This window comes from Psittacula echo, assembly GCF_963264785.1.
Source record: "Psittacula echo genome assembly, chromosome: 7".
NCBI classification, from domain to species: domain Eukaryota; kingdom Metazoa; phylum Chordata; class Aves; order Psittaciformes; family Psittacidae; genus Psittacula; species Psittacula echo.
The window spans coordinates 51,511,319-51,536,452 of record NC_137740.1 but is presented as its reverse complement, the minus strand read 5'-3'; the positions used below and the strand labels follow the sequence as shown (position 1 = coordinate 51,536,452).

The window sequence follows — 25,134 nt, the reverse complement described above, 5'->3', positions numbered from 1 at the left end:
AAGAAATGCTATTTTAGTCTTCATGCTTTGTAATTTCAGACAACTATTAAAGCAGGAAAGGGCATCAATTTGTAATTAATTTATGCAAGTTGCATTAAACACTTACTGATTACTAAAATTGTATTTGTGGATAAATGACCATTAACCATCCATTAGCTCTGGAGCTCAAGTGCTGTCACAAGAAACCTCCATTACTACAGAAAACCGGAAGATTTAATTTTCCTTGTTGCTTTTTGAAGTGCTATGAAGTTTAGCTTTTTTTCACAACCAGTAAGCTGCAGATCTGACTGGAATCAAAGCTTAAACTAATACGGCACTTTTTATTTTCTAGTTTATAGGCCAGTATTATTTATGTCAACAGAGCAAACACAATAAGCCTAACTCCTCAGTGTCTGCTTTCATACAGTAGTGGTACATAACCAAAGCATCTCTCAGTTTTAAACTTATCAAAAACACTTCAATATATTAACAACTCCAACACACCTTGAAATGCCATCTCTATAGGCTAGAGAAATTAAAAGGTGTGGATTTCAAAATTCATGCACGTATTAATTATTAGTATTGAAAGAGAACAGGAACCTTGCCTTGTGTGTGTACATATACATAGGAAAATATCTATCCTCCACTGAACAAGGAGGAAAAAATATTACTCTCAGATTAATAGTTTCAATCTATAATACCCTTTTTGCAATATCAGAACTGTTGCAGAAGCTTGTAAACATATGTTTAATAGAGGAAAATTACTCTTATACAAGACTACACACATTTTGAAAGAAATGAAGTACCACCTGAAAGCATCATTAGTAGCAGCACTAGCTGTGCACTTCTGGGGAGTGAGGAGTTTACCTGAAAGGGTGCGAGGAACTTCTCCTTGGAGAGAAATGTTGGCCTGGGGCATGGCCATCGCCATGGGATTATCTACCTGAAATCCCAGTTTATACTCAACCTGTAGTCACAATTGGGAAACAGAAAACATGTAAGAAATCTCTACAGTAGTAAAAAGAAATGCTAAATACCTTTCATAATTATTCTTTAATTGTAAAAGAACATCTGGCAGAGACTAAACAAATCATTTCAGAAAAAGAGAAAAATTGTTAAGTAACTGGAAATCCTCCAAAATGTAAGAGCATACACAATCTTTATGACAGCTGTTGCTGCGTGCTCCAGCCCTAGTGATTAAGTGAAATAAAAATCCCTTTCCATTTAATCAGGGCCTGGTGATAACATACTAGATGCTACTTTTATAGGTTCTTGTCTCCAAACATAGGTTTCTAGAAATCTCTAAAATGCGATTGCTCTACATTTGATTTTCAGAGGCTTCAGTTCATGGCTGCTTCTTCTGTGTGTTCAATGCATCCCCAGAAGAGATTACACAGCCAGTAGCTTGGATATATACATATATAGTCTGCCAGAAGCAAGAAGCAGAAAATACTTCAAAAGAAGTGATTAACCTTTATAAAACAAGAAAGGAACAGTTTGGATACATATCCTCTTAACTTACTACCTGCAATAATAGAAATAATTCTTTTGCCCCTAGCATAATTTTTGCAAAGAAAAATGCCGTTACATTACAACAGTGGGTATTCCCTAAGAAATGCAGATCATGTATCAAGCACTCCAACACAGAAGTTATGTCTGCTTACCTTAGATTTCGCATGCCAGCTGAAGTGAAGATTGTTGGTCTCGCTGGGTATTAAGAGATTGAAGGACAATGCATAGTGATTAACCACATCATTCCTCACATAAGACAACTCTGCATCAAGACCTGTAGTGAGAAAGAAGAGTAAGACAGGGAAGAACCAGAAGTAACACACTGAAACAAGCAACTCTCAGTACCACCAACTCCACTTATATTTGAATGTTTAAGCAACTACTTCCTCAAGTTTATAAATCTAATTGCAAGTTTGGAGATGAACGCTCATGCAGGTCAGCATTAACAAAAGTGCTCTGAATTCTTACAAAGCAACAATTTCAGAGATGCTGCAGCCTAATGAACAGGTAAAAGTTGGAATGTGAAGGAAAGAAATGTAACTTTTCATACAATCCTTCAAAAGAGTCATTACAGACTCTCCCGAATGTAGCCCTGTCTGCTTCTGGGAATCAGAGGTCCAATTTTGCTCTTATCTACAACTGTGTACACTCAAAACAAACCGCTCTGGATTATCAGCTTGTTAACTGCAGGTAATTCTTCCTGGAATAGCACATTTCTTGAGACACATAAGCACTGTGGAATTAACTTCAAGGTAATCAGATCATAACACAAAACATAGTGAGAGGAGGAATGTCCATTTGTACACCAAGTACCCTTTGCTTTCTGGATGTTTTAATAAACCTACAGAATTGAAAGACACACAAAACTATTTATTACAGAGCACTAAGGTGCATTTTTTTAATTAAGACACATACTCTGATATCAAAAATACCAAAGCTGCTGTTACCTTTTGCGGCACATATTCCAAGGTCACAATGAATATAAGAACACAGGGTAGGACTCTAAAGCTTGCCCTGGGTACTATTAGCAATTAGTGGTAAAATAAGCACTACAAGTTAATTCACTTCTCTGCAGCTGTAAAATTAATCCCAGCTCTATATCCTCAGGACAAAACCATAACGTATTTGTAATCAGTACTATTTTGTCTTGTGTCATACTGCTCTTCGTCCTTTGCTCCCAGTGAAATGCTATTCTGGCTCAGCAATATAGTGACATGCTACGAGAACAATTAGGCAAACCAGACACAGGTGTATGCTCCAAGCACAATCCATGCAGAGGAAATTGAGTTCAATTAAGGTATCCTGAAGTTATTCCAAGAATATAGAGAATCACGAAAGGGTTGTGGGCTTTAAGTAAAAAAAGGTAACAACTGAACTGTGTAGACAAGATGCATTTAAACAAAGCTTAGCCTGAGAGAAGTAGTTCTTCCTGTTTAGTGCAAAAACTGAGCATAGAGCACTGCAAAGTGATAAATTTTCTCTTATTCCAGAACTTGATTTAATCCACCTTGTTTTCCACAAGATATAGAAATGCAGCCAAGATATTCCTCTTCACTCTGGTTGCTGTTAACCACTGCTGGCTCATTAGTGTCCTGAAACTTAATCAAAACCCAAGAGTATATAACCACAGATACTGGGAGGTGTGTAAGAGGGAGAACCCTAGAGACTGGATGCATGAATCAACAGACCAGAGTAATCCCAAGGACAATTACTCAAACAAGATCTTGAACAGAAAAAAGATGCAGGTGAAGCCTTACGTGCTGAACATAATCAGCCTGAGACAGTATCTAAAAAAAAGGTTAAACTTTTCTTCTCCAATTTGTACATTTTTTTACTCAACAATAAATGGCAAATGCAAAAGTACATCCACCAGCAATATAGGGAGGAGAAAGCACAAACAAACCTTGAAACAAAATAAAACTTGGAAAACACATTAAAGAAACAGTTTTAAAACATCAGCTGTAGTTTTGCTTTAGCAAGCCTCCTTAAACAATCTTATGTACAGACAAGGCACAACGAACGCAAAAGGATCTGGTTTCTCATTACTTGGGCTTGACTAACCTGTACCAACCCATGTGAAAACAGCAAACCCCAATGCACTGCTCTGATTTCCAAGCAAAACCACCACCCTTTTACCCAGGCAACCCCTAAATCTCATTATTAGCTTGCACATCTTTGTACCTCCCAGTCTTGAGCGCAAACTTGAAAGAATAAATTAAAGTTGAACACAAACAAAAAGGTAAATTTAAGCAGCACCACAGAGAAAGTCTGTCATTCTTTGCGCTGTTTAACATAACAAAACATCTGAAGAAGCTCAGAAAGGAAGGGGAGAGGCCAATTTTCATTCCCAAATGCAAAGGATGCTGGGCAGCCCTTGTGTTCATGACAAAATTGAATCATGTCAGTCTAGTCGCTTAACAAAACACCTCTCTGCAAATGTCCTTGTGCAAATGCAGTCTAGCTTCAACTGATTTTTTTCCTCTCATTTTAAGCACATTATACAAAAGAAACTTTCCTCTATCAGCATGCAAAGAACTAGATTTCATTCTTCTGAAACAAATCTATCCTACAACATGCACTAGTAATAACATATCCTTATTAAAGACCACAACAGTGCTCAGGAGTCTGTTACCTGGGGTTCTATTTCATTATTTACTTGTTTCAAGCTATCATAACATTATTCTGGCAGATTTTGTCTATAATCAAGAGACAGAAAATGAACATGCAATGTAAGAGTTAGATGAGATTGCTGTTAGACTAGAGCTAATGTTCTTATTGCAAAAAGTATTTCATGAAGAACAGTTTGGTAACACTAGTTGGCATGATCAGCTCTCCCAGCTGCCTACCAAACCCTGTGGTAGATTCCTGCCTGTGTACAGAAGTGACTGAAATTAGTGCCTGTCTTCTTAATACGCTAGTCTAATTTGAAAGAGTTTCTTCTTAAGCAGCTGAAAAAACTCTGCAGTGACATCAAACCCCTACAGTTCTCATGCAGAAGCCACTCCTGCTCCTGACTCACAGACAATGAAATCAACTGAGTTATACAGTTAACCAAGTTACTATCTTTCATATAAATATTCTAGTTGTTCAGAGGCTTACATGCTCTAGATAACCATGTCCCCACTCCTGAGCAGCTCATCTAGGTTAGCTCTTTGGCCAGACCAGAAATTTCCACTCCGGGGTGAACATCCACATGAAGAAGCATGAACCTCAAGCTTCAACATCCCTTCACCACCATTCACTCCTCAAGTCTGTGTATCCCAGCCCATAAACACACAGGATTCTCCTAGCAATGGACAATTCACCTTGTTGAAGAAGGATACAATTTTTCTTCTCCTTTCATTTTCCTTTCATTGAAAGCTCACCCTAAGTCCAAAACACTGACTAAATCCTCAGCTTTCCTTTTTTTAGCAACAGGTTCTGAAAATGTTTGCTGGAAAAATTCCACTATTTTCATTCCATCAGCCTGAGTACAAGAAAATGTGGCAGAAGAATTAAAAATCAGCTCTGAACTACTGAATTGTTTCTTTTTTTTCAGAGTAAACACTTTTCCAAAGTAAGCCTTCTTAGTTTGAATGTATTTAATCAGTTCACTTCAACAATCAGCTACGCTGGGCTGAAACTACAACTGGTAGTTAAAAAAAAAAAAAAAAAAAAGAGGAAATCAAATACAAACTGATCCACATGGACCAATTTCATTTAGAAAAAGCAAACTATTGGAAATGTAATACTAAGATCTGAATATACATACACACACTTCCTATATCCTTGTATATATATATTTAGCATATACAATGACAAAAGTGAACTTTCCTTTAATAGAATAAGTAACAGGTTATAGTTTTCTACTTGCTTTTTTACTTAAGTTTTCCACAATGCTACAATCTGCCAGTTATAGGTGTTAGTCAGGAATTCAGGCTGAAATACTTGCTTTTAAAAGTCTTACAATCCCAGAGTCTCTGGAAAAGATGACTGATTACAGAATCACAGAATGGTTTGGGTTGGAAGAGACCTTAAAGCTCATCCAGTTCCAATCCCCTGCCATGGGCAGGGACACCTTCCACAAGATCAGGCTGCTCCAAGCCCCATCTAGCCTGGCCCTGAACACTGCCAGGGATGGAGCAGCCACAGCTTCTCCGAGCATCCTGTGCCAGCGCCTCAGCACCCTCACAGGGAAGAATTTCTTCCTAGTGTCAGTGAACTACACAGCAGGCATGGAGAAATGGGACAGATGGGAATAGGAATGGTACAGATACAGAGTTGGAGGTGACTGAAAGGGAAGTCTATAATATAAAAAAAATAAAATGTACTTTGAGCAATCCATGTCAACTGCAGTTGCTCAAGAATACACACCCTGAAATTAAATTACTTCAGATCAAAAGCTCTTGAACTGAACTGCTGTTATCTTCCCAGCCAAAACCTAATCATCTAACAAACGTATGTCAGACATCATTTGGACTTGTGAATAACATGCATTTGCAATATTTTAATGTCACCTACCCACAGAAGTTGTGCCACTTAATTTTACGTTTTGGGTTTTTTTAAGTTATAGCACTGCACCCACATGTCCATTCAGTCATCCCTGTAGGCAACAACATAAGGTACAACAGCATCAGTTACCTGCACTTTATGTTATGGAGAAACTTGAATGTATGCAAGTCAACTTACAGGGGCTTTTGGAAGCCTTATCAAATGCCTCTGGGTCAAGATCAGAGGGGTCATCTCCAAGGGGACCTTTAGTAGGCATCTGCTACTGATCTCCAAACCAAGACAACAAGGCCAACGAAGCAGTATTTGGGTCACTTAAGTAAGCTTCAAGTCAACAGAATGTAGTTCCTAAGAGTGACTTCATTCATACCCAGACATTTCTTGGAAGAACAACATAGCAGCTCATGTGTCTCAGGTATCATCCATCAAGATCTTGGAATGCATTGAGGACTGTTTCCTCAGACAAATGTTAGACAGGCAAACCAGGAATGAGGCACTGCTGGACTTGCTACTCATAAACCAAGAAAAACTGCTTTGTAATATCTCAGTTAGCAATAGCCTCAGCTGCAGTGATCACAATCCTGTGGAGTCTGGGATCCAGCTGAGTGTGCTGAAGGTTAGTACAAAGGTTTTTGATTTTAGAAGAGCAAACTTCAGCTCACTCAGAGCTCAGCTGAAAGATATTCCATGGAGGATAAAGGGGCTGGTAAGTGCTGGGAGATATTTCAAGAACATTCTCTTGGAAGCAGAAACACTGTTCATCCCCTTTAAAAAGTAAGGGAAGTGGGTGAAGCAGGAGTCCCCCCTGGCTTAACTGCGAGTGTTTGAGTCTGCTTAGAATCAAAAAGGAAAGCATACCAGAGATGGAAAAGCAGACAACCAACCACTGAGAACTACAACTGCATTGCCAGGGTGTGCCAAGATGCAGTTAAAAATAAAGCACAACCTCAGCTCAAACTGAAATTGACCAGAGACATCAAAAGTTACAAGAAAGGGTTCTTCAGGTACATAAACAACAAGCAGAAATATAAGGAAAATATTGGCCACCAAAAACACTGAAAAGGCAGAGGTTCTCAACACTTTCTTCCCCTCTGTCTTTACCAGCAGCGCTGAGCCCCAGGCCTTAGGAACAAAAATCCAGGTTGACGCAAACGCAGACCCACCACCAGTGAAGGAAGTGCTGGTATGTGAACTTCAGAGGTCCTCCAGGGATCAGTATTGGGCACAACACTGTTCAACATCTTCCTAAGTGATCTTGATGATGGCATCAAGCGTACTCTGATAAAGCTTGATGATAAGAGCAAACTGAGTGGGGAAACGGGCAAAGGAAGGGAGAGACACCCTGCAGGAAGACCTGGATAGACAGAAGACCAGGTTAACAAGAACCTGACAAAGCAGGCTGGGATCTGCCTGGCTGGGGACCAGCTCTGTGGAACAGCACCTGGGGGTCCTGGTGAACACCAAGATCAGTATGAGTGAACACTGTACAGCTGTGGCAAAGAAAGCCAACAGGATGCTGGGGAACATAAACAAGGGCATCCCAGCAGAGATAATGGAGTCATTTTCCCATTTAGCACGTGTCAGGCCCCACCTGGAATACTGCACTAGGTTTTGGCCCCCACTATGCAAAAAAGATGTGGACAGGCTGGAGAGGGTCCAGAGAAGGGCCACAGAGATGAACAAAAGGCTGGGCAAGTCATGCTGAGAGAACTGTTTTTTGTTTAGCCTTGAGAAAATAAGGCTCACAGAATACCTTATCACCATGCTCCAGTATTTAAACAGTAGCTACAAAGAAGATGGAGACTCCCTTTCTGCAAGGAGTCACATGGAAAAGATGTGGGGTAATGGGTATAATGGGCAGAAGTTAATCCTGGAAAGATTCCAAATTGGACACAAAAGGAAGAATTTTCAGTGAGAACAATGAGTCATTGGTAAAACGTCTCCAAGGAAGCAATGAATTCCACAGCACTGGACACTAAAGATTCAGCTGGACAGGGTGCTGGGCCAGCTTGCACAGACCATGCTTCTGCCATGAAATGTTGGACCAGATGATCAAGGTCCCCTTCCAACCTGGTGTTCTACGATTCTGTGACTGCTGAAAGGATAACGTATCATTGAGACACTCTGAAAGGCTTCCATCACAGCAACACTAATTTTTTAAACAATAAACCCAAGTTCCACGTGAACTAAATCGTGTCTGTTTGCTTCTGTGGCAAGCTCTCCACTCAGGAAAGCCAAGGTGCTTTGTATTGGTTTTGTTTTATTAGGAATTACTCTGCAAGGCCATCAGCTAACTTCATAAAAGCCAAAGGAGTTTTGAGAGAATAACCAACCACGTCAGCCTCACTGGTATCATTGGCATTACGTATCCTGAGTGGCTGCAGCTTTTCAGGCCTGCTAAGCAGCAGCTCCAATGCTCACGTTACTGCTCTGATCTTTCCCAAACAGCATGGTGAAATCAATATACTGGTTAATTTAATTACAGCTATTCAACACCCCATAAGTGGCAGCAGAATTCTAAAGCATCACATTAGTTTCATGCTGTTGCTTCTACTCCCAGCCCTCCAAAGCAGTCAGTGCAAATATGCGAGTTATCCACTTGAAAGAAGGACAAAGGCAGAGATGGAAGAGAAATAATGGATTTGAAGCCTCTACCATCGCACCCTTTGTACCACCACAAGGCGTTTTCAGAGTGTTAGCATTCATTCTTACATGGAATCTGCTGGTGCTGCTGCCATTCAGAGGTGGGGGGAAAAAAAAAAGGGAAAAAAATCAATTCATCAGGCACAACTCATTAAATGCACTTCACCCTTTACACATGCCCAGCTTTCATAGTACCATTTTAACACTGCACACTAAGTCACTACAGAAATAGTCTCTAAGTAAAGACCCACTGGAAGAAAAATACAAGCCTCAGTTATATCTCAGTCTGGATAATTTCAGGTAGGAAATACTCATCAAGCAATCCCATTTCACCACAGCTCAGAACAACTGTGAACCAAGATATATTTGGAATTAGTCTCAGTTATTCAGCTTTTCCAGTATCCAAACACAACTCTGAACAGCAGAAGGGGAGGAGAAAAAACATTTCTTGCTCTCAGGAAAATGCTACTCTGGGATTTTTCATGCCTGTAAGCATGATTCTGATTTCTTGTATTTCTTGCTGCCCAAGTGGTGTTAAGAAGCAGTTTCAGTCCCTGTCTTCCTCCCAGTACTGTGAGCCCTTCTTGATGGCTTTTCTCATGAATGCAGGGAGCTCTTTGCCTCCATTTCCTCTCTCTTGTTCCCATGCTGTACATGCACTGGAGGGAGAAAGAGAGGATGTATTCAAAGATGCCAAACAATCAACAGTGATAAAGAAGATGCTGCCAAACAGAACATAGGTGTAAAATCACAGCAGTGAGGAAAGAAGCTTTGGCATATCCCCTCCCTCCTCGCTCCACATCAGGCTAGCGTTCAGTCTCAGAGGTCAGATTTCTTCAAAGTCCCTGACACAGAAATGTTACAAGAGTCACACATTTATCACTAGACAGACCTTGGCCTCTTGGGAGCTGAAATGACTTCTTCCTCCCCAGGCTGTATGAAGACAGAGCTGCACAAGGAAGCGAAACTGTCTGCTGCCTATGCAGTCTCTCCTCAATAGCTAATCTGCAGAAACAAACTGCTTTCTCCAAGAAGGATTCAGATGGAGTTCCTGGTATTTTGAAATCCCAACACATCAGTTGGTATGATAAAGCAGGGTGCAGAAATCAACCACTCATCTCAACATGCACAAGGACTTTGGTATTTCCCGGATTTCCCTCTCAGTGGCAGTCGCACAGAATAAATTATTTCAAAGCAATCCTAACCCAGGCTAGAAGCCACTTCCACTAGCATCACTTCCGACAGCCTTCACAGGCCATTTCCAACTTCTAGAATCATACTCTCCTGCCACTTTGCAAGCATTACAAATATTGCAGTGGGTTTACATGACTGTATATATGCATCCCCAAAGAAACACCTATACACACTTTGCTACTTGAACTTTGCAAATTTCAAGTGAGGTAACAGAATGAAAAGGGCACAGGAATCCCAAATGCAGCTTGCTCTCACATGAACCTCAAAATATTGACATGAACAGTGGTACTCAGTAAATGAGAGAGACAAGCATCCCAGTGCACTGAAAGGCTCCAAAACAAAAAGATTTGCTTATCTACAGGATGCAAGTAACTTGTCATAACCTGCTGCAGCTTGCAAGCAGCCAGATGTTGCTGCATGCATTCTCTAAATACCCTACCAGACTTAATCCCTCCATTTCTCCAAAACAGGTTAAGTGCCATTCACCTGCAACACTGAAAAGCCCATCTAGTAAGCACCAGTCACAGACTATCATTAGGCTAAAAAGCTTTACAGGGCAAGGTACTGAAATATTTATCCTAAAAATAACACAATTAAGTGGAATATAGCAAAATACATCAGCAGCAATACAGATTTGTTAGAGTGCACAGCATCTGTCAACATTAGAAGCTTTCTTTCCATCCAGCAGTGTGCACTCACAGTAATCTTTATTTTTAAGTCCCTTTCGAATGGTAAATGAAGCACTAACATGCAGGTTTCTGCACTGCTGCAAAGACAGGCAAGTGGACAATAGCCTATATTACTTATTTTTGCATATACCATGCAAGAAGTTACCAGTCTTCAGAAACAAGCACTTAAAAGCTAGAAAATGAAGACTTATAAACATGTAGACAGTAGAACCAGATTCTGAACTGTCGCTCATGTACCACAGACTCTTGCTTCAAGACCACCGGGTACTCAAACATCTCCTCTTCAGCCAATGTCTTACTCATACTCCTGCAACTACACAGAGGCTCTGAACTGTATTTCTTCCATCTTAAAGAGGTACCTGTACAAGCAGCCATAAGCTGGCCATCTCACATGGAAATTTATCTTGGATGCCACTAACAAAACTCAGAGCACAGCACTAGCTCCCTGTTGGTGCTCTAGGCTGTGATGCTGTCACAAACAGGCATGAGTAGGTTTTTAACAAGGCCCTGAAACAATTCAAGAATCATAAGAAAAAGATACTTCAACATTTTGGACACCCAGCTCATCCCAGCACACTGATTTTCAGCTCCCTTTCATAACAGGGGCAACTAACCAGGCAACAGATAAAGGAGCAAGAGAATTTCCAGCCACTATAAACTCAGTGCAAGTACAATTAAGCACTTTTGCTGGGAACCCCAAAATAGTGACATTGAGAAAGCTGTTTCACAGTATAAAATTAAAGCATGTTATGTAAGATCAACTGCTGCAGTAAGCAGATGTTTAGTCTCCATCTAATACATACAAAACTGCATTTGGCCTGTAATTTACTAAGGCTCTGTTCAGTTCTGGTGAAGCCATGTGGGGTGCAGTGCTGGGCTCCCAAATACAAGAGACATGGAACTACTGAAGAGAATCCAGCAAAGGACCACAAAGATGATTAAAGGGATTGGAGTATCTCTCTTATGAAGAGGATGAAAGAGCTGGAGCTGTTCAGCCTGTAGAAGAGAAGGCTCAGGGAGATATCATTAATGTATGTAAAACACCTGAAGGTGTGTTCACAGAGGATTGAGCCACGCTCTTCTCAGTCGTACTTAGTGACAGGACAGAGGCAATGGGCACAAACTGAAACATATGAAAGTCTGTGTGAACATCAGGAAAAACTCACAGACTGTGAGGATGACCAAGCACTGGCACATGCTGCCCACAGAAGTGGGTGGTAGAGTCTCCATCCCTGGAGATGTTCAAAAAGCTTTTGGACACAGTGCTGGACAAGCAGCCCTAGGTGTCCCTGCCTGAGCAAGGAGTTGGGCCGGATGAGCTCCAGAGGTCCCTGCCAACCTCAACCACTCTGTGAGTCAGCACTGCAATTTAAAACACAACCAACCACCCTCTGCTATAATAGATTCTCATTAACTTTGCATCTTTCAACCAGACAACTCATTTTAGTAAGCTGCGCACTGGCTTCAATGAAATTCTAGAACACGCAAGGAAGTCACGTAAGCGTTAAATTAATTTAACCCTGTAATTAAGCAAGTGCAAATATAAAACCAACAGAAGATGGCATTCAGTATGATTACTCAGAAGAAACTAGGCCAAAAATTACTAAGTTTGCAAACTCAAAGCAAACGTAGGACTTCTGGACTTCACAATTCTCCTGCAATTCTAATTTAGCCCCCCCCCTCCCCACCAATGTATTCTGATAGCCCTCAGTTACATGATAACATATTGTTTTTTCCCCCCATGGGACTAAAGTCTCATTCAGTGTTCAGGCTAGACGTGTCTCTAAAAAGAATCAGAGCCATGTGCTGAGGAGGGCTATCCACAAGACCAATTTCACAACTGAAAGGTATGTGGTCTACCAAAAAACCCCAAAATCTGCAAGAACAAAAAGGACTGTCTTCACTGCTTAAGCATCTTATTGCTGCTGTGAACCATTAGGAACCCCCAAAATCTGCAAGAACAAAAAAGACTGTCCTTGCTGCTTAAGCATTTCATTGCTGCTGTGAACCATGAGGTGCCATCTCATGAATGCTGCAAAAGAACTTCCTGCAATGCAAGAGAAACAGCTTCAGCCAAGTCTTCACAGGCAGCTATTGATTCTGGTCCTTGTACTTGGAGGGTATAACGCAAGGTCTCCTGCAAGGCTGAGCTGCAGAACTAGCAGGAACTCAAAGCTGAAGGTCTAAGAGATAGACTATGAATGCATTAAGTGCCAAATAATGCTATGTACTTTAAATAGGTCAGATCAAATCCTTAATTATTAAAGCTACCTACCTAATATTAATGGATATTTTTTACCTTATTCTCTAAACCTCAGCTCATTACCTGCAAAGCAGGGATACACGTGCCTTTATACCACAGGATCCTGTGAAAGGCAGATCAATCGAGCATTTCAACAGCAGGCAAACACCACATTCAGATTTCACAAGATAATCTGAATGGAAGTCACTAAAGCAGGTACAGACCTTCTACTGAGCAACTCATCACTAGTTTCACACCAACTGCCCTGTATATTTAACGTCACATGGGAAGAAGTAATCCGATCAAGTGGTGTTATCATGCCTATACAGTTAGATACTCCGTAAAACTAGTATTACTTTCGTCAGGTTTATGCACAAGCCCAAAAAAGATTCTCTATATGAACCATCTCCAAAAAGCTGCAGCTCACAGTGCCAAGAGAGTTCACAGAGACCCCTAAAAAGTGCTGTGGTGCTCTGGATGTCTCTTGCCAGCAAGCAGCACTTCTCTTCCTCGTCCCTGACTCTCCATCATCCCTTACCTCGACACTGCTCTCACACAACTCTAGCCCCCACTGCCATCACTAAAGTCATCTCAACCAAGTCTTCTTGACTAACTCCTCTTCGTCTCTTTGTACCTTTATCCCATCTATTGTTGAATCCTGGCTGGTGTGAGTTGAATCTGACACATTCAAACATGTGAAAACCACAGTTACTTTTTTTTTTTCCTCCCAAAGGCCTATAGTTTGGATGGCTGTGAATGTTTTCCACGGGAACGGGAAGAGATATTTCTGACGGAGACACCATCTGCCTGCCATATAGCAAGTCCTGCTTTCATACCATGGGAACTCCGCAGCTTTTCAAAATAAAAATCAGTCTCACACAACAAGACAAGCCAGTTTTCTCTAGTTTTCTTCTCTGTGAAGTTCTGAAGATTTCAAAACAATTCCTCCTAAGGCAGACACATGGCCAGAATCACAAAGCCTAACGGTGGAAATCTGGCACAGCATGCATGAAAGTAGCGGGCAGTTTGCACTATAAATCATAGTATCTGTCCTGTCTCCACACCACAGAAAGAACAGCACCCACAAATAATCTTAAGCAAGTCAATATTTCATTTACAAGAGCCACAACCTAATTAAAAACATAGACCATGGTTCCATAAGACACCGAACTCTGGTTTTAAGGAGAGCAGAAGCATGGCAATGCTCCACTGAGCTGGTTCAGCCTCACTGGTAGGAAGACCATGCATGGGTATGGCCCCACAGACTTTACACCAGACCCTGCAGATGCTCCAGCTTTGCATGGAGGATGCACTGTATCACTCTCTATGGCTGATTCAAAAGACACACAATTGTGTTCCAAATCAAATTTGTGATCTAAAGATCACAGATGATATTAAGCGTGAAAACACACCACAGGCTGAGGTATCTCCACAGAACATTTGGGGTTACGAGCACTTCAGAAAGTCTTCAGAATTTTCTGTTCAACCACAGCAAGACAATAGCAAAGACAGAGTTTGTTTAGAAACAAAAGGTGACAAAACTAGATTCTATGCTTGTATTAGCATCTTCCCTGAACCTAAAAGTTCACTTCACAAGCAACATCATTTTCCTATGAGCTATGAAGGACTGTTCTACCATCCACCAAACCATGGCTTTTCTCAAAGTTACAGCAGCTGAAACACCTCCCTGCTCTTCGAAATTTCATGTACACCCATACGAGCACTCAAACCATAAACCTGATTGTATGTAAACACAATTCACATTCTACAAAACCAAATGTTCTGAAATAGCTTGGCTTGTTTTCAGAAGTGTGAAGAACTGGAACAAAACTTGTCCATCCTTTTGGACTTCCTTCTGCCAGAGGAATGCATAAAGTCACCAGAGATTTGACTGCCTATGCGTCTAGATGCCTCAAATCTCACCCTACCTACAACAGCTAACAGGTGTAAAGGATACCCCTAAAATTAAATCTGCTCACGCCAACAACACAAGGTAGATCCTGACAGTTTAGATTACAACAGATTTCTAGCAATCTGAATCCCACTAACTGAAAAAAGTGACAGTTTATCTCCCCATTAGACTCCAGTTCACCAAAGCCTCTGGGTTGCAGAAGCAGAACAGATCATTACGCATCAGTTTCTTGATGTGATTGGTATAAATCAGCTACAGACAGCTTGAGTAATAAGTGGGTTTGGACTCATCAGCAATAGACACCTGTAAGGGAGCTTCTGGGATGCAATTTAACTTAAAAAATAGTAACAGCAGTTTCTCCCTCCCCAGTTGCTACTTAAAGATGAATACTTGTGCTAGCTGTCCATGGCAGCCTGGGCAAATCCAGCTAATGAGAGTTCTGGGACTAGACTCGGGGGAGCTCAAACCTCACCATTAAGTATTTCCAAGATTAACTACTTGTTTAGAAACTCAGCTAAACAGCAATCCTGACATTTTTATCCTCTATCTGCAACAGAGCATCTGGCAGCAAGCACATGTGATGTAAAAATGATAGCAACAGAAAGCTAATCATCAGAGCAAGCCATAAGGGAGAAATATTTACACTGTTATGCACTCCCTGGGTCCCCTCACTTTAGTCAGCTCCATGCTTAGAGAGTTCAAATTAATCGGACATGGTTTTAGTTTGTCCATTTTAAGTAAATAAATTCTTCCACTGCTCCTTTTTCAGCTTACAGAGATATAGGACACTTGCTGAAACACAAGTCACTAGGGATACCAACATATTTGTTTTGAGACCCCAGCCACCAACTCTAAACAAGAGCTTAAGCAAGCTAAAGCCTACAGAAAACAAATCTTTGTTTAAATCAGAGACTCTCCAAGCACAAAACTACTGCAAAAGCCCTCTGCAGCAGGCCAGATGGGGGACTTCAGGAACTGTCTCCAAGTACTTGCACAGCAATTGTCAGTCTGCCTAGAAATTAAGATTCCTTTCACACACACACAATTATTGCCAGGTCTCCTCTCTGCCCTCTGAATGTCATTTGCCTCACTAATTAAATCACAGGCCTGAACTCACCTCCTCTTCCAGGGCCTACCCTGCTCCCATGGGGCACCAGCCCCAGTCCCTTGAACCCAAGGAACCCCTCACTATTACGGTAAAGCCCAGTACTCTTTTCTTTCTCCAGCCACACAGACACGAAGCAGCACAGAGACCCTATCCCCGAGTTCCTCAGATCGCTCCATTCTCCCCATAGCCCCTGCTCCTACAGTCCTATAGAACCGCACACGGATCCCCAGATGCACCCAATCCCACCCCAGTCCCACCACCCTCCCCTCCTCTCCTGAGACCCAGTTCCTTCATCCCTATTCTCAGTCCTCCTCCATCCTCCCCTGCATCCGCAGACCTGCTGCCCTCACAGCAGTCCCGCAGACATGCCCATCGCTTCCTGGACCCCCACAGCCCAGTCCTCTGCTCCCGCTGACTCCCACCATCCCCACCCCAGTCCAATAGACCCCCCCACCCCCTTCCAGAACCCCCAAACTGCCACTCCAAACCCAAAGAAACCCCCTCATTCACCCCTTTTAGAGTGCCGAGACCCGCAACAGCATCTTAGTCACACAGACACCACACCCCCAGCCCCACAGGCCCCCGTCTGCCTCTCGTCCGCCCCTGCGGCGGGCCCGGCGCGGCCCCGGCCCGCACTCACCGATCAGCCGGCGCACCTCCTCCTCGCTCAGGTAGAGGCTGAGGCTGGGCCCGGGGCCGGCAGGGGGCCAGTCTGGGGGCCCTGCGCTGCGCGGGCCGGAGCTGGGGTCGGCCTGGCCCTCGGCGCCGGCGGGCAGGAGCAGCAGCAGTGGCAGAAGGCGGAGGAGATGGCGGCGCGGGCCCCGCACCCGGCACCACGACGGCCACGGCAGCCGCCGCCGCCCCGCGTCCGCCTCCCCCGGCGCCGAAAGGGGCCGGGCTCGCCGCCACCGCCCCGGCTCACGGCCTCCCGGCACCATAGCTCCGCGGAGCAGGCCGGCAGGGCCGGGGGGTGTAAGGCAGGGAGGGAGCCCCCCGGCCCGGCCCGCCCCGCCGAAACCCCTCACACGCCGCCGCGACCACCGCTCCCCGCCCCGCCCCTCATGGCTGCGCGCGACCGACGCCGCTGAGCGCCGCGCACGCGCACGCGCCACACGCCACGCCCCGCGCAAGCGCGGACCCGCGGACTCGCCTCTCGTTTCCATGTACCCGCACCTTTCCATCGCTCTTCTACCGCCGCTTCAGTAGCACCGGGATAAGGGGAGCGAATTCCCGATCCTGCCTCTCGTCGGGTGATGGGGAGGAACAGCGAGGCCCTACCTGGCCCCTGGCTCGCCCGGGGGGTCCCTGTGCCCGTCCTAAGGGAAGGCAGGAAGGGGTGAGCTCACCGCCGCCCTCTGCTGTCATCTCCTCCATCCCGCACCGTTCCAGTCCCGCGATCTGTCCCGGTCCCCTGCGGCAACCTATCGTAAAGTTATAGAGTTTGGTTTGGAAGGGACCTTCAAAGGTGGTCTGGTCCAACCCCCTGCAATGAGCAGGAACATCTTCAACTAGATCAGCCTGCCCAGAATCACATCCAGCCTAACCTTAAATCACAGCATCATAGAATGGCTTGGGCTGGAAGGAACCTTAAAGCTTGTCTGTTCCAAGTCCCACTGCCACAGGCAGGGACAACTTCCACTAGACCAGGTTGCTCCTAGCCCCGTCCAACCTGGGCTTGAACATTGCCAGGGAAGCAGCATTCACAGCTCTCCGGGCAGCCTGTGCCAGTGTTTTATCACCCTCACATCCAGCCTGAATCTCCCCTCCTTTAGTTTAAAAACTAGAGGCAGACCCAGCGTGTGGAGGCTCTTCAACTTGGCAAAAACATCCAAGCAAAATATATCCTGAGTAACTGACACTGCTCAGAAAGTTACCCAACTAGAAATACTTCTGGAATACCAGCATTTTGGTTTAAGACTATTTCCTTTTTTGGTAATTTTTTAAAAACTTCACGTACTGGTGTAATATTTAATGTGTTAATCTGCTTTCTTATCTTGCATTTAACACTCCTTTCAGAGCTAAGAAATAGCGGCAGCATTTCATTTCACTATAACAAAGGGGGCCTTTGATCTTGAAAGGATGCGTATTTCAGTCCCAGCCAAGCCATTGCTGTCTATAATGATCCTAAAGTAAAATCTAAACTGTAAACACGTCTGCTGTTTTGTTATAGTATGAAATGCCAGCAGCAGTGCTGCATGACAGCTGATGTACTTTGAAAGAATGCAGTAAGTCAAATGACAAAAACAATGCTAAATTCCCGTATGAGACTTTGAATCTCCTATACAAACATTCCTGACCTCTTCCCAAAATCCTCTTCTGCACGGACTTTCTAAAGTAAGTATTTCTGTTGCAGTTTTGGCACAAAACTCCATTTCAAGATGTCCACTTTTTCCCTGAAATGCAAAATCTCTTGTCACCACTGGCTCTGCAAGTGGATCTATTTTTTTGGGAACTGACGTCAGACCTAAATGCGCCTGTTCCCTCATCCCCTCCGGGCTGATGATGGAAGAGCCGTCTCCATCATCACCTTCCTACCTGCTTTCAGACCTGGCTGCTTTCCAGCTCCTCTGGACTCCCCAGAGAACAGTAACAGCCTTAGGAAATTCATCGCTGGTAGCTGCCTGCTTGATTGAGATTTTCAGCAGATGTGTCACAATATTCTTTTATGACCATTAAATCAATTAATAGCTTTGAATTCTACTCTGCCTTCTGGCTTGCCAGGAGGAATTTTGTACCTACATGAGACACTGTGACAGGAGAATAATGCAGGCTAATTGGCCACGGAGGGGTTTTAATCAGTGGGTCTTTCATAACCATGAGAGTGGAAAGAATATAGTAAGTTCTGCTCTTGTAATCACTGTGGTGAAAGGGAAATCACTCACACACCTTCCCACTGCAAACACCACTTACTGAGCAGCTTGAGGCATAAAAAGATAAAATGACAAACTGAAAACGAAGTTGCAAATTGCATGCAGGTCTTTAGCTGGGTGGATGTGGACCAGCCCAAACAGCACTCACTACTGGGAGAGAGCCCTCCATACTACAAGTTCTCCACAGACCATTTGTCAGCCTCTAAACCCTGGGCATGTGTGTTTATTTGCCATTCAAACATACTCTAAATTTCAGACTCTGGGTATTTTCCAGTGCATCTCAATTAGGGATTCATGGACAGACAGGCAACTTGCAGTGTCTGACATGACCAAAACCAAAACTGAGGCTCATCTTTGGCTTAGGAATCCTGAACTGCCTGACAAAAATCATCCCAAAAGCATTCGCAAAACTAATGTGCTAAATGAGCGTGAATTTGCACCAAGCTCAGCTTGAGAAATGTAGGGGATCAGAATGTAGAAAATCAGCCTGTTTCAGCAACTGTTTTAGCAACTGTTTAGTCTCTTAAACTAAAGCCTGTTTACAGTAGTAATAACAAGCCGTGCTTCAAGTTGTGAGAACAGAAGGTTGTTAACATCCGAATAGTATATCACTCAAAGATAGCTGGTGCAGTGTTACCTCTTGCACTTAGGGTATTTCCTCAGGCTGAGCCACTCTTGCTTTGGTTTCATCAATGTTCTTCCTGAAAGGCTTGCCTAGATATCAAGCAAACTTTTTTCAGGGTTCTCTGGTGAAGGCAGCAGAAAGCTTACATGCTGAGATGCTGCCAAAGCCACCTGAGCATGGGCATGGATTTATCACTGTGAGAGATCCCTGCTTCACTCACAGTGTTTTATAGTGCAAAGAGGTAAGAGCAAGGCATTGGTGCTGCTCTCTGGAGGTCGGATGAGCGCAGCAAGGCTGAAGAATGTGCTGTAGGTACCAGGCAGGAGACAAACAGCTCTTTTATTTCCATGGGCTTGTCGAAGACTTGGCAGGACTGACAGGAAAATGCAGGCACTCCTCCGCTATAAAACAGACTGTCATGGAGACAGGACCCATAGGAAACCCCACAAGGTCACTGTGCCCCAGTTTCTCTGCAATCCATTTCTGGGCTGCCATTTTCAATAGGATCAAGGGGGGAATATCCGTACAGCCATCCTGTCCACTGATAACATAACTTTAACCTTAAACTCAGTTATCTCTGCCTTGGACACAGGGATATGATATTCAGCAGAAATGTGATATTCAGCAGAAGGACCCACGCTAGGGTTATTGGACTGCGTTTCTTTTCAGTGAGTGTGTAACTTGCCTCCTGGAAGTCACTGGCTGATTTTACCAAAAGGTCACCAAAACCACATAAGCCAAATGCAAGCAAACACATTCTTAGGCTGCATCTGCCAGCCTGCACACAGACGCTTTTAGGGCGAAAGTCACTGCTGGTGTGTCTGTTCTGTTATATGCCTGTGAAGCTGATTGCTTGCTGAGCCCTGAAGTTATAATTAAAATGCAGTCTGCTACGCTAAGAATAATCGGGAGTATTAGAATTCAAATGAGGGTTTCATGGATGTCACGAAACATATCCTTTAGAAAAGGTGAAAAACGCAACTCAGAGGCCAGCTCAAATGCTAAAGACCTTCTGTTGATTTTTTTTGGCTGCACAGACTGTTTTTGGCAGGATTGAGTTCACAGTCTTTCAAAACCATTCTGGGTAAGATTATATTACAAGGGGATACACAGTCTCTCCATGGAAAACTGCTAGCAATAGCTGTGAATTCACAGCACTCGTATGGAAAAGTTTTGCTTGGCTAGGCAGTGGGATGCATCATTGGTTGTGCTCTGAGCATGATTGTATCAGCACTTACCACTACCGTGTCCTGAGGGGCATGGAATTGCTGGTATTAATTTATAGATGTAAAACAAATCTGGAAGCACAAATAGCTGACAATTCACGGCACTGATGAGAATTTGAAACACTAGGACCTCATGGAAGACATACAATATAGAGATATTCACTTGTGTGCTGGAAGATGGGAGAAAGGATTTTGGTTATGACTGCTTCATGTCCAGACTTGCTTCCAGACGCTGCTGCTGCTGAGATAAAGGATGGCTTTTCCCACCTCCTCTTTACGACTGTAAATGACTGTGTAACATGCCCTGTAGAACTGGCCCCTTCACATAGATGCAGGAATGAAGTCCTTCTGCCTCTTTCATTTCAGTCAGTCTTCCAACATTTTTGCCTTCAAAGAGTTTCTCTTCTTTATGAGTACCAGGTGACCTCAGCACTTGGATGGCTTCCAGCAAAGCTGCACATTGGCTGTGTGGCCAAAGAGCCTTCATCTCATTGCTTGCACAAAGACCTCTGCCAGGTAGGCTTCTCCACAGAAATGCTGTAGAGGAGATTTAGGAAAGCTAGGAGAAGATGTCACAGCTAGGGCTGTGTAAGCACTGGGCTTCCTAAGCTGTTCGGTATTTATCTTCTCAGGCAACTTCTAAAGGGCTCTGTCATGGTAGAAAGAACCCCTTTCCATGGGCAGGGACGTATATGTACACTTCTGAGCAGTGATAAAACCCATTCACTGGCTTTGCTTCACCTGCTGATGTTTGTTTAGGGGTGTCCCACTTTCTGTCTTGCATAGAGAAAAGTGCCCCAGGGTTTCCAGTTCTCCTCTCTTATTTGGGTGGAACAGACTGGAGACTTACTGATTTTGTTCTCCCATGTCTCCAAATTTGCCATCCGTTTTCCCACAGCCAAAGGAGGACAATCAAGAATGAGGGAATGGACTATATATTGAATCGTATAAACAGATGAACGTTATACATACATAAATTATACATACATATGTATTATAGATACATAGATAGTCTATATAGATACAGACAGACCCATGAAGTCTTCCAGGGTAGGAAAGAGCTGAAATTTCAAAGTTGAAAACATACAGACACACACACACACCCCCCTCCAAACTGTTTTTATCCCGTCAAATCAACCATAAACATGAGGCACTAGCTGGGAACCCTTTTGTCCCCTGTTTCTGGAACAGCAGAGGCAGCAAAGAGGCAAAGATAAAAAGCCTCAGACTTCCAGCCTGCTTCCCTTTCCAAAACACTTGTACTTTTTCTTATATTAATTTCAAATTGTCCATATTATGGACACAAAAATGTTATGGACAGAGGTCCATAAAGCCACCCTTGAGGAGGAAGACCTGGCTGATCCATCACTGCAAGAGTTGGACCGCATGGGCTGGAATATATAAAGAGAGGAAAAGTTGCTCACAGCACAGAGCAGCTGAGGGAAATGCTGCATGCAAGTTCCTGGAAATGTAACATTTAATGGAAAAAACACCCTGGGAATATTATTTAACTGAGACCTATATGGCATTAAGCAAGCAGAGGCTGGAATAAAGCAGTGCATTGGAATATGATTTCAGCATGTGGTTGCTAAGGCACATGCCATTCCTTTGTTTGCCTTATAAGGGGAGTGTTGGATGCCATGATATTGCTAAATATGAAATAAATAGCTTGCGTTTGGGGGCTGGTCATCTCACCTCTTTCCTCCCCAGGACACCCGTGGGATGCTGGCTGGAGTGTGCGTCGTCTGGAGCATTTTCCTTGCCAATAGATGCCAGGATCTGGGGCCGTTTTAAGGCATAGATTGCCATTACAAGGCTTGTAATGCTGTTACATTTTGTTTTGCACTCAGATGATCAGAGCTCAATGCTCAGGTGAAAGCTGGTATCAGGATAGGACAGAAAATCACGAATAAAACCATTTTGATGACAAAAATGAGAGAAAATTAGGAAGATGCCTGCTGGAGGGAGCAGAGAAGGCAAACAGGCCTTGGGGGATCCCTCCAGACCTTGCGCTGTAGTTCAGCACATGAATCCAAATGAAGCACCCTTTCTCAGAGAGCTCAGTCCTCTCCGTGCCTTTCCCTTTTCCCTTGGGAAGTCAACTAAACAGCAGTTATAAACTAGTGTGGACATGTTTTACAGATCACTTATGTAAGTTTTCCCCTGTGCTCTGGAGGTTTGGGTGGTTTCATGGTTTAACAGGGTCTTTCGGAGCCCACACACAGTGTAGGAATGGAGATCACTACTTGTAGGAGTCACTCTACCCCATCCTGCTTTCACAAAAGTACAATTGGAGCATTTGCCCAGGAAGTGGAAAATTTTTATTTGACTTCCTTTCTGGGCAAGTATTAAAATCTCCATTTGCACTGGGATAAAAGTTGCCACATATGAGAGCCAGAAAGCAGGAATCACTGGCTCACCCAGTTCAGCTGAATCCCACTCCCTCTACAGAAGAGGTTGCGGAACCCCTGGATCCATCACAGCAGGAAGCAAGAGGGAGCATGATTCTCGCACTCCTCTCAGGGTTTAGGTGGTTCTGGGGAGCAGCAAGCCTGAATTTCTTTAGGCTGCAGAGATCTAACTCATCTCTCATTCTCTGGCCTGGTGGTGTTACAATTCATGCAATGTCACCAGCAAAGCGTCTGAGGAAAAGCAAACCCTGCTCGCTCCTTGCATGCAGGGGATGAACAGGCATTTTGATCTCTGGATCCTACATGGATGAAACCTCTTGCTTGTGATCCCAATTCAGATACCCACACTCTCCTGCATGCTCCAAATAAGCAGTGCCTGGATGACTCCTGCTCAGCAGAAGGGATACTTGGGAGATTTTTGCCTCTGCACACACACCAGAGAGACACCAGGGCTCCAGTTCCAAACCTCAGGCTGGGCACCTCTGGTTAGATCTTGCACATTTGGCAGTGGTTAAGTTACTGGTGTAACCGAATATACTAGACTATGGTGAATGCTAGGTGATACTAATGAACTCACTGTGGGCAACAGGAATCTCCCCGTGGCTTGTGGTGGCCTTTAGAGCAGAGCAGATGATGATCAAGCCCACCAGAACCTGCCCATGGGGAGGAAGAAGAGTGCTGGTATTGATTTCCTCAGCCGCACATGGAATCTGAGTCATTATTGTGGCCAAATGGGGATACCTGCTTCTCTTCCCAACACTGAGCAATATTGTTACACCCCAAGCTCAGGTGGACACGTTTTACTGAAGACAAGTATATTTTACTTCTGAAAAGTAGATTCCCTAGCTGATATAATCTCATATAGATAAAAACAGCTCAATTTTGATCATGCTTACATTGCAGAGCCCATAAACTAACAACTTCAATAGACTCTTTCTGAATCCTAGTCTTTGGGCTTGGAACATACTCGGCACCAGTAAGCCAAAAGACTTAGCAGGATGCTTTGCCTCATTAAAACATGTTGTACTTCTGACTGCATTCTGTTCTCTCAAGGCTGCTGTGTTTCCATTAAACCTCATCTTGAAGGTGAGGTGAGGGTCAGGAAAATGGCTGTGGAAAGACAACCTGACCCTCTCCCATCCAGCCGTTCCTGGGTGTTTCCATAGTCCCTGCCAGACCATTCGTTCTCCAGCAGCTCATGCCAGTATTCCCAAATAGATTTCAGTGCTGAAAAACCCTTTAAAGCCCCAGAGTCAGTGAGGTGCGATCCTGTAAGCAGGTATTTGCTTGGGCCAGGTCTCGCCCCATCCTGGATGACACATCTTCACCAGCTGGTTCCTCTGCTGATTTCTCACTGTTGTGACAAAAATCCCAAGCCAGGCATTCTCTACACGAGGTGCTTCTGTCCTAATGCATGCAGAAATGGGGACAGCTCCTCTGCTGGATGCCTCCATTCTCCCCACAGGCTGGATTTTAGTCCAGCTGTGAGTTGTCCCCAGCTGCATGGCTCAGAGGTTATTTCCACTCCTGGTCCAGCATCTACCCTTGATAGCTGGGCAGATTTACAGAAAAAGGGAGAAGGACCAGGGGCCCCAAAGGGGCTGTGTCCCATGGGGAGCAGTCTCCCAAGCCCAGACAGAGCAGAGCAGCCCCTCATCCTGATGCATTTTGTGTCAGTTTCGCCTGGCACCAGCTTTCCTTGTCTTTAAATTCATCAGCTACTGGGAACTTTCTTGCTTCATGATCACCATGGTCAACCATTTCTCTTGCATAAGCAAAATAAGCTACATTTCCTTGGCCTTTCGCTGTAAAGTGGAAGCCTGACCTTGAACGGATTCCACAGGTCTTATTTCAGCATTTTCCTTTTTTCCCAGTTTCTGTCAGGACTGGACACAGCATCCAGTGATGGATCACAGGAATTGGTTCTATCTCCCATTTCCTACTGAAGGCATCTCCATATGGGTCAGGGTGAGGGTTAGGTCAGGTGGAGATGAGCTTTCCAGCACTGTTCAACATCTTTGTCAGTGACATGGACAGTGGGTTTGAGTGCACCCTCAGCAAGTTTGCTGTTTGGTGCGGTCAACATGCTGGAGGGAAAGGATGCCATCCAGAGGGACCTGGGCAGGCCGGATAAAGTTCAACAAGGCCAAACGCAAGGTCCTGCGCCTTGGTCAGGGCAATCCCAAGCACAAACACAGGCTGGGCAGAGGCTGGATTGATTGAAGCCCTGAGGAG

The 25,134-nt window shown here is 44.0% G+C and overlaps 1 protein-coding gene across 1 annotated transcript in view; it reads right to left on the bottom strand.

The window, feature by feature from the left end:
* The window catches only part of RYK (receptor like tyrosine kinase), a gene marked incomplete at its 3' end in the record, with an annotated part of 49,496 nt that extends 32,687 nt beyond the window's left edge, over positions 1-16,809 (bottom strand). Inside the window, exons 1-3 of the mRNA XM_080623614.1 lie at positions 16,408-16,809; positions 1,644-1,765; positions 847-946 (exon numbers count right to left, since the gene is read on the bottom strand). Of these exons, the coding sequence (XP_080479740.1) occupies positions 847-946; positions 1,644-1,765; positions 16,408-16,705 (520 nt within the window). The 5' untranslated portion in view covers positions 16,706-16,809. The remainder of the gene's footprint in view (positions 1-846; positions 947-1,643; positions 1,766-16,407) is intronic.
* Positions 16,810-25,134: the final 8,325 nt, after the last annotated feature.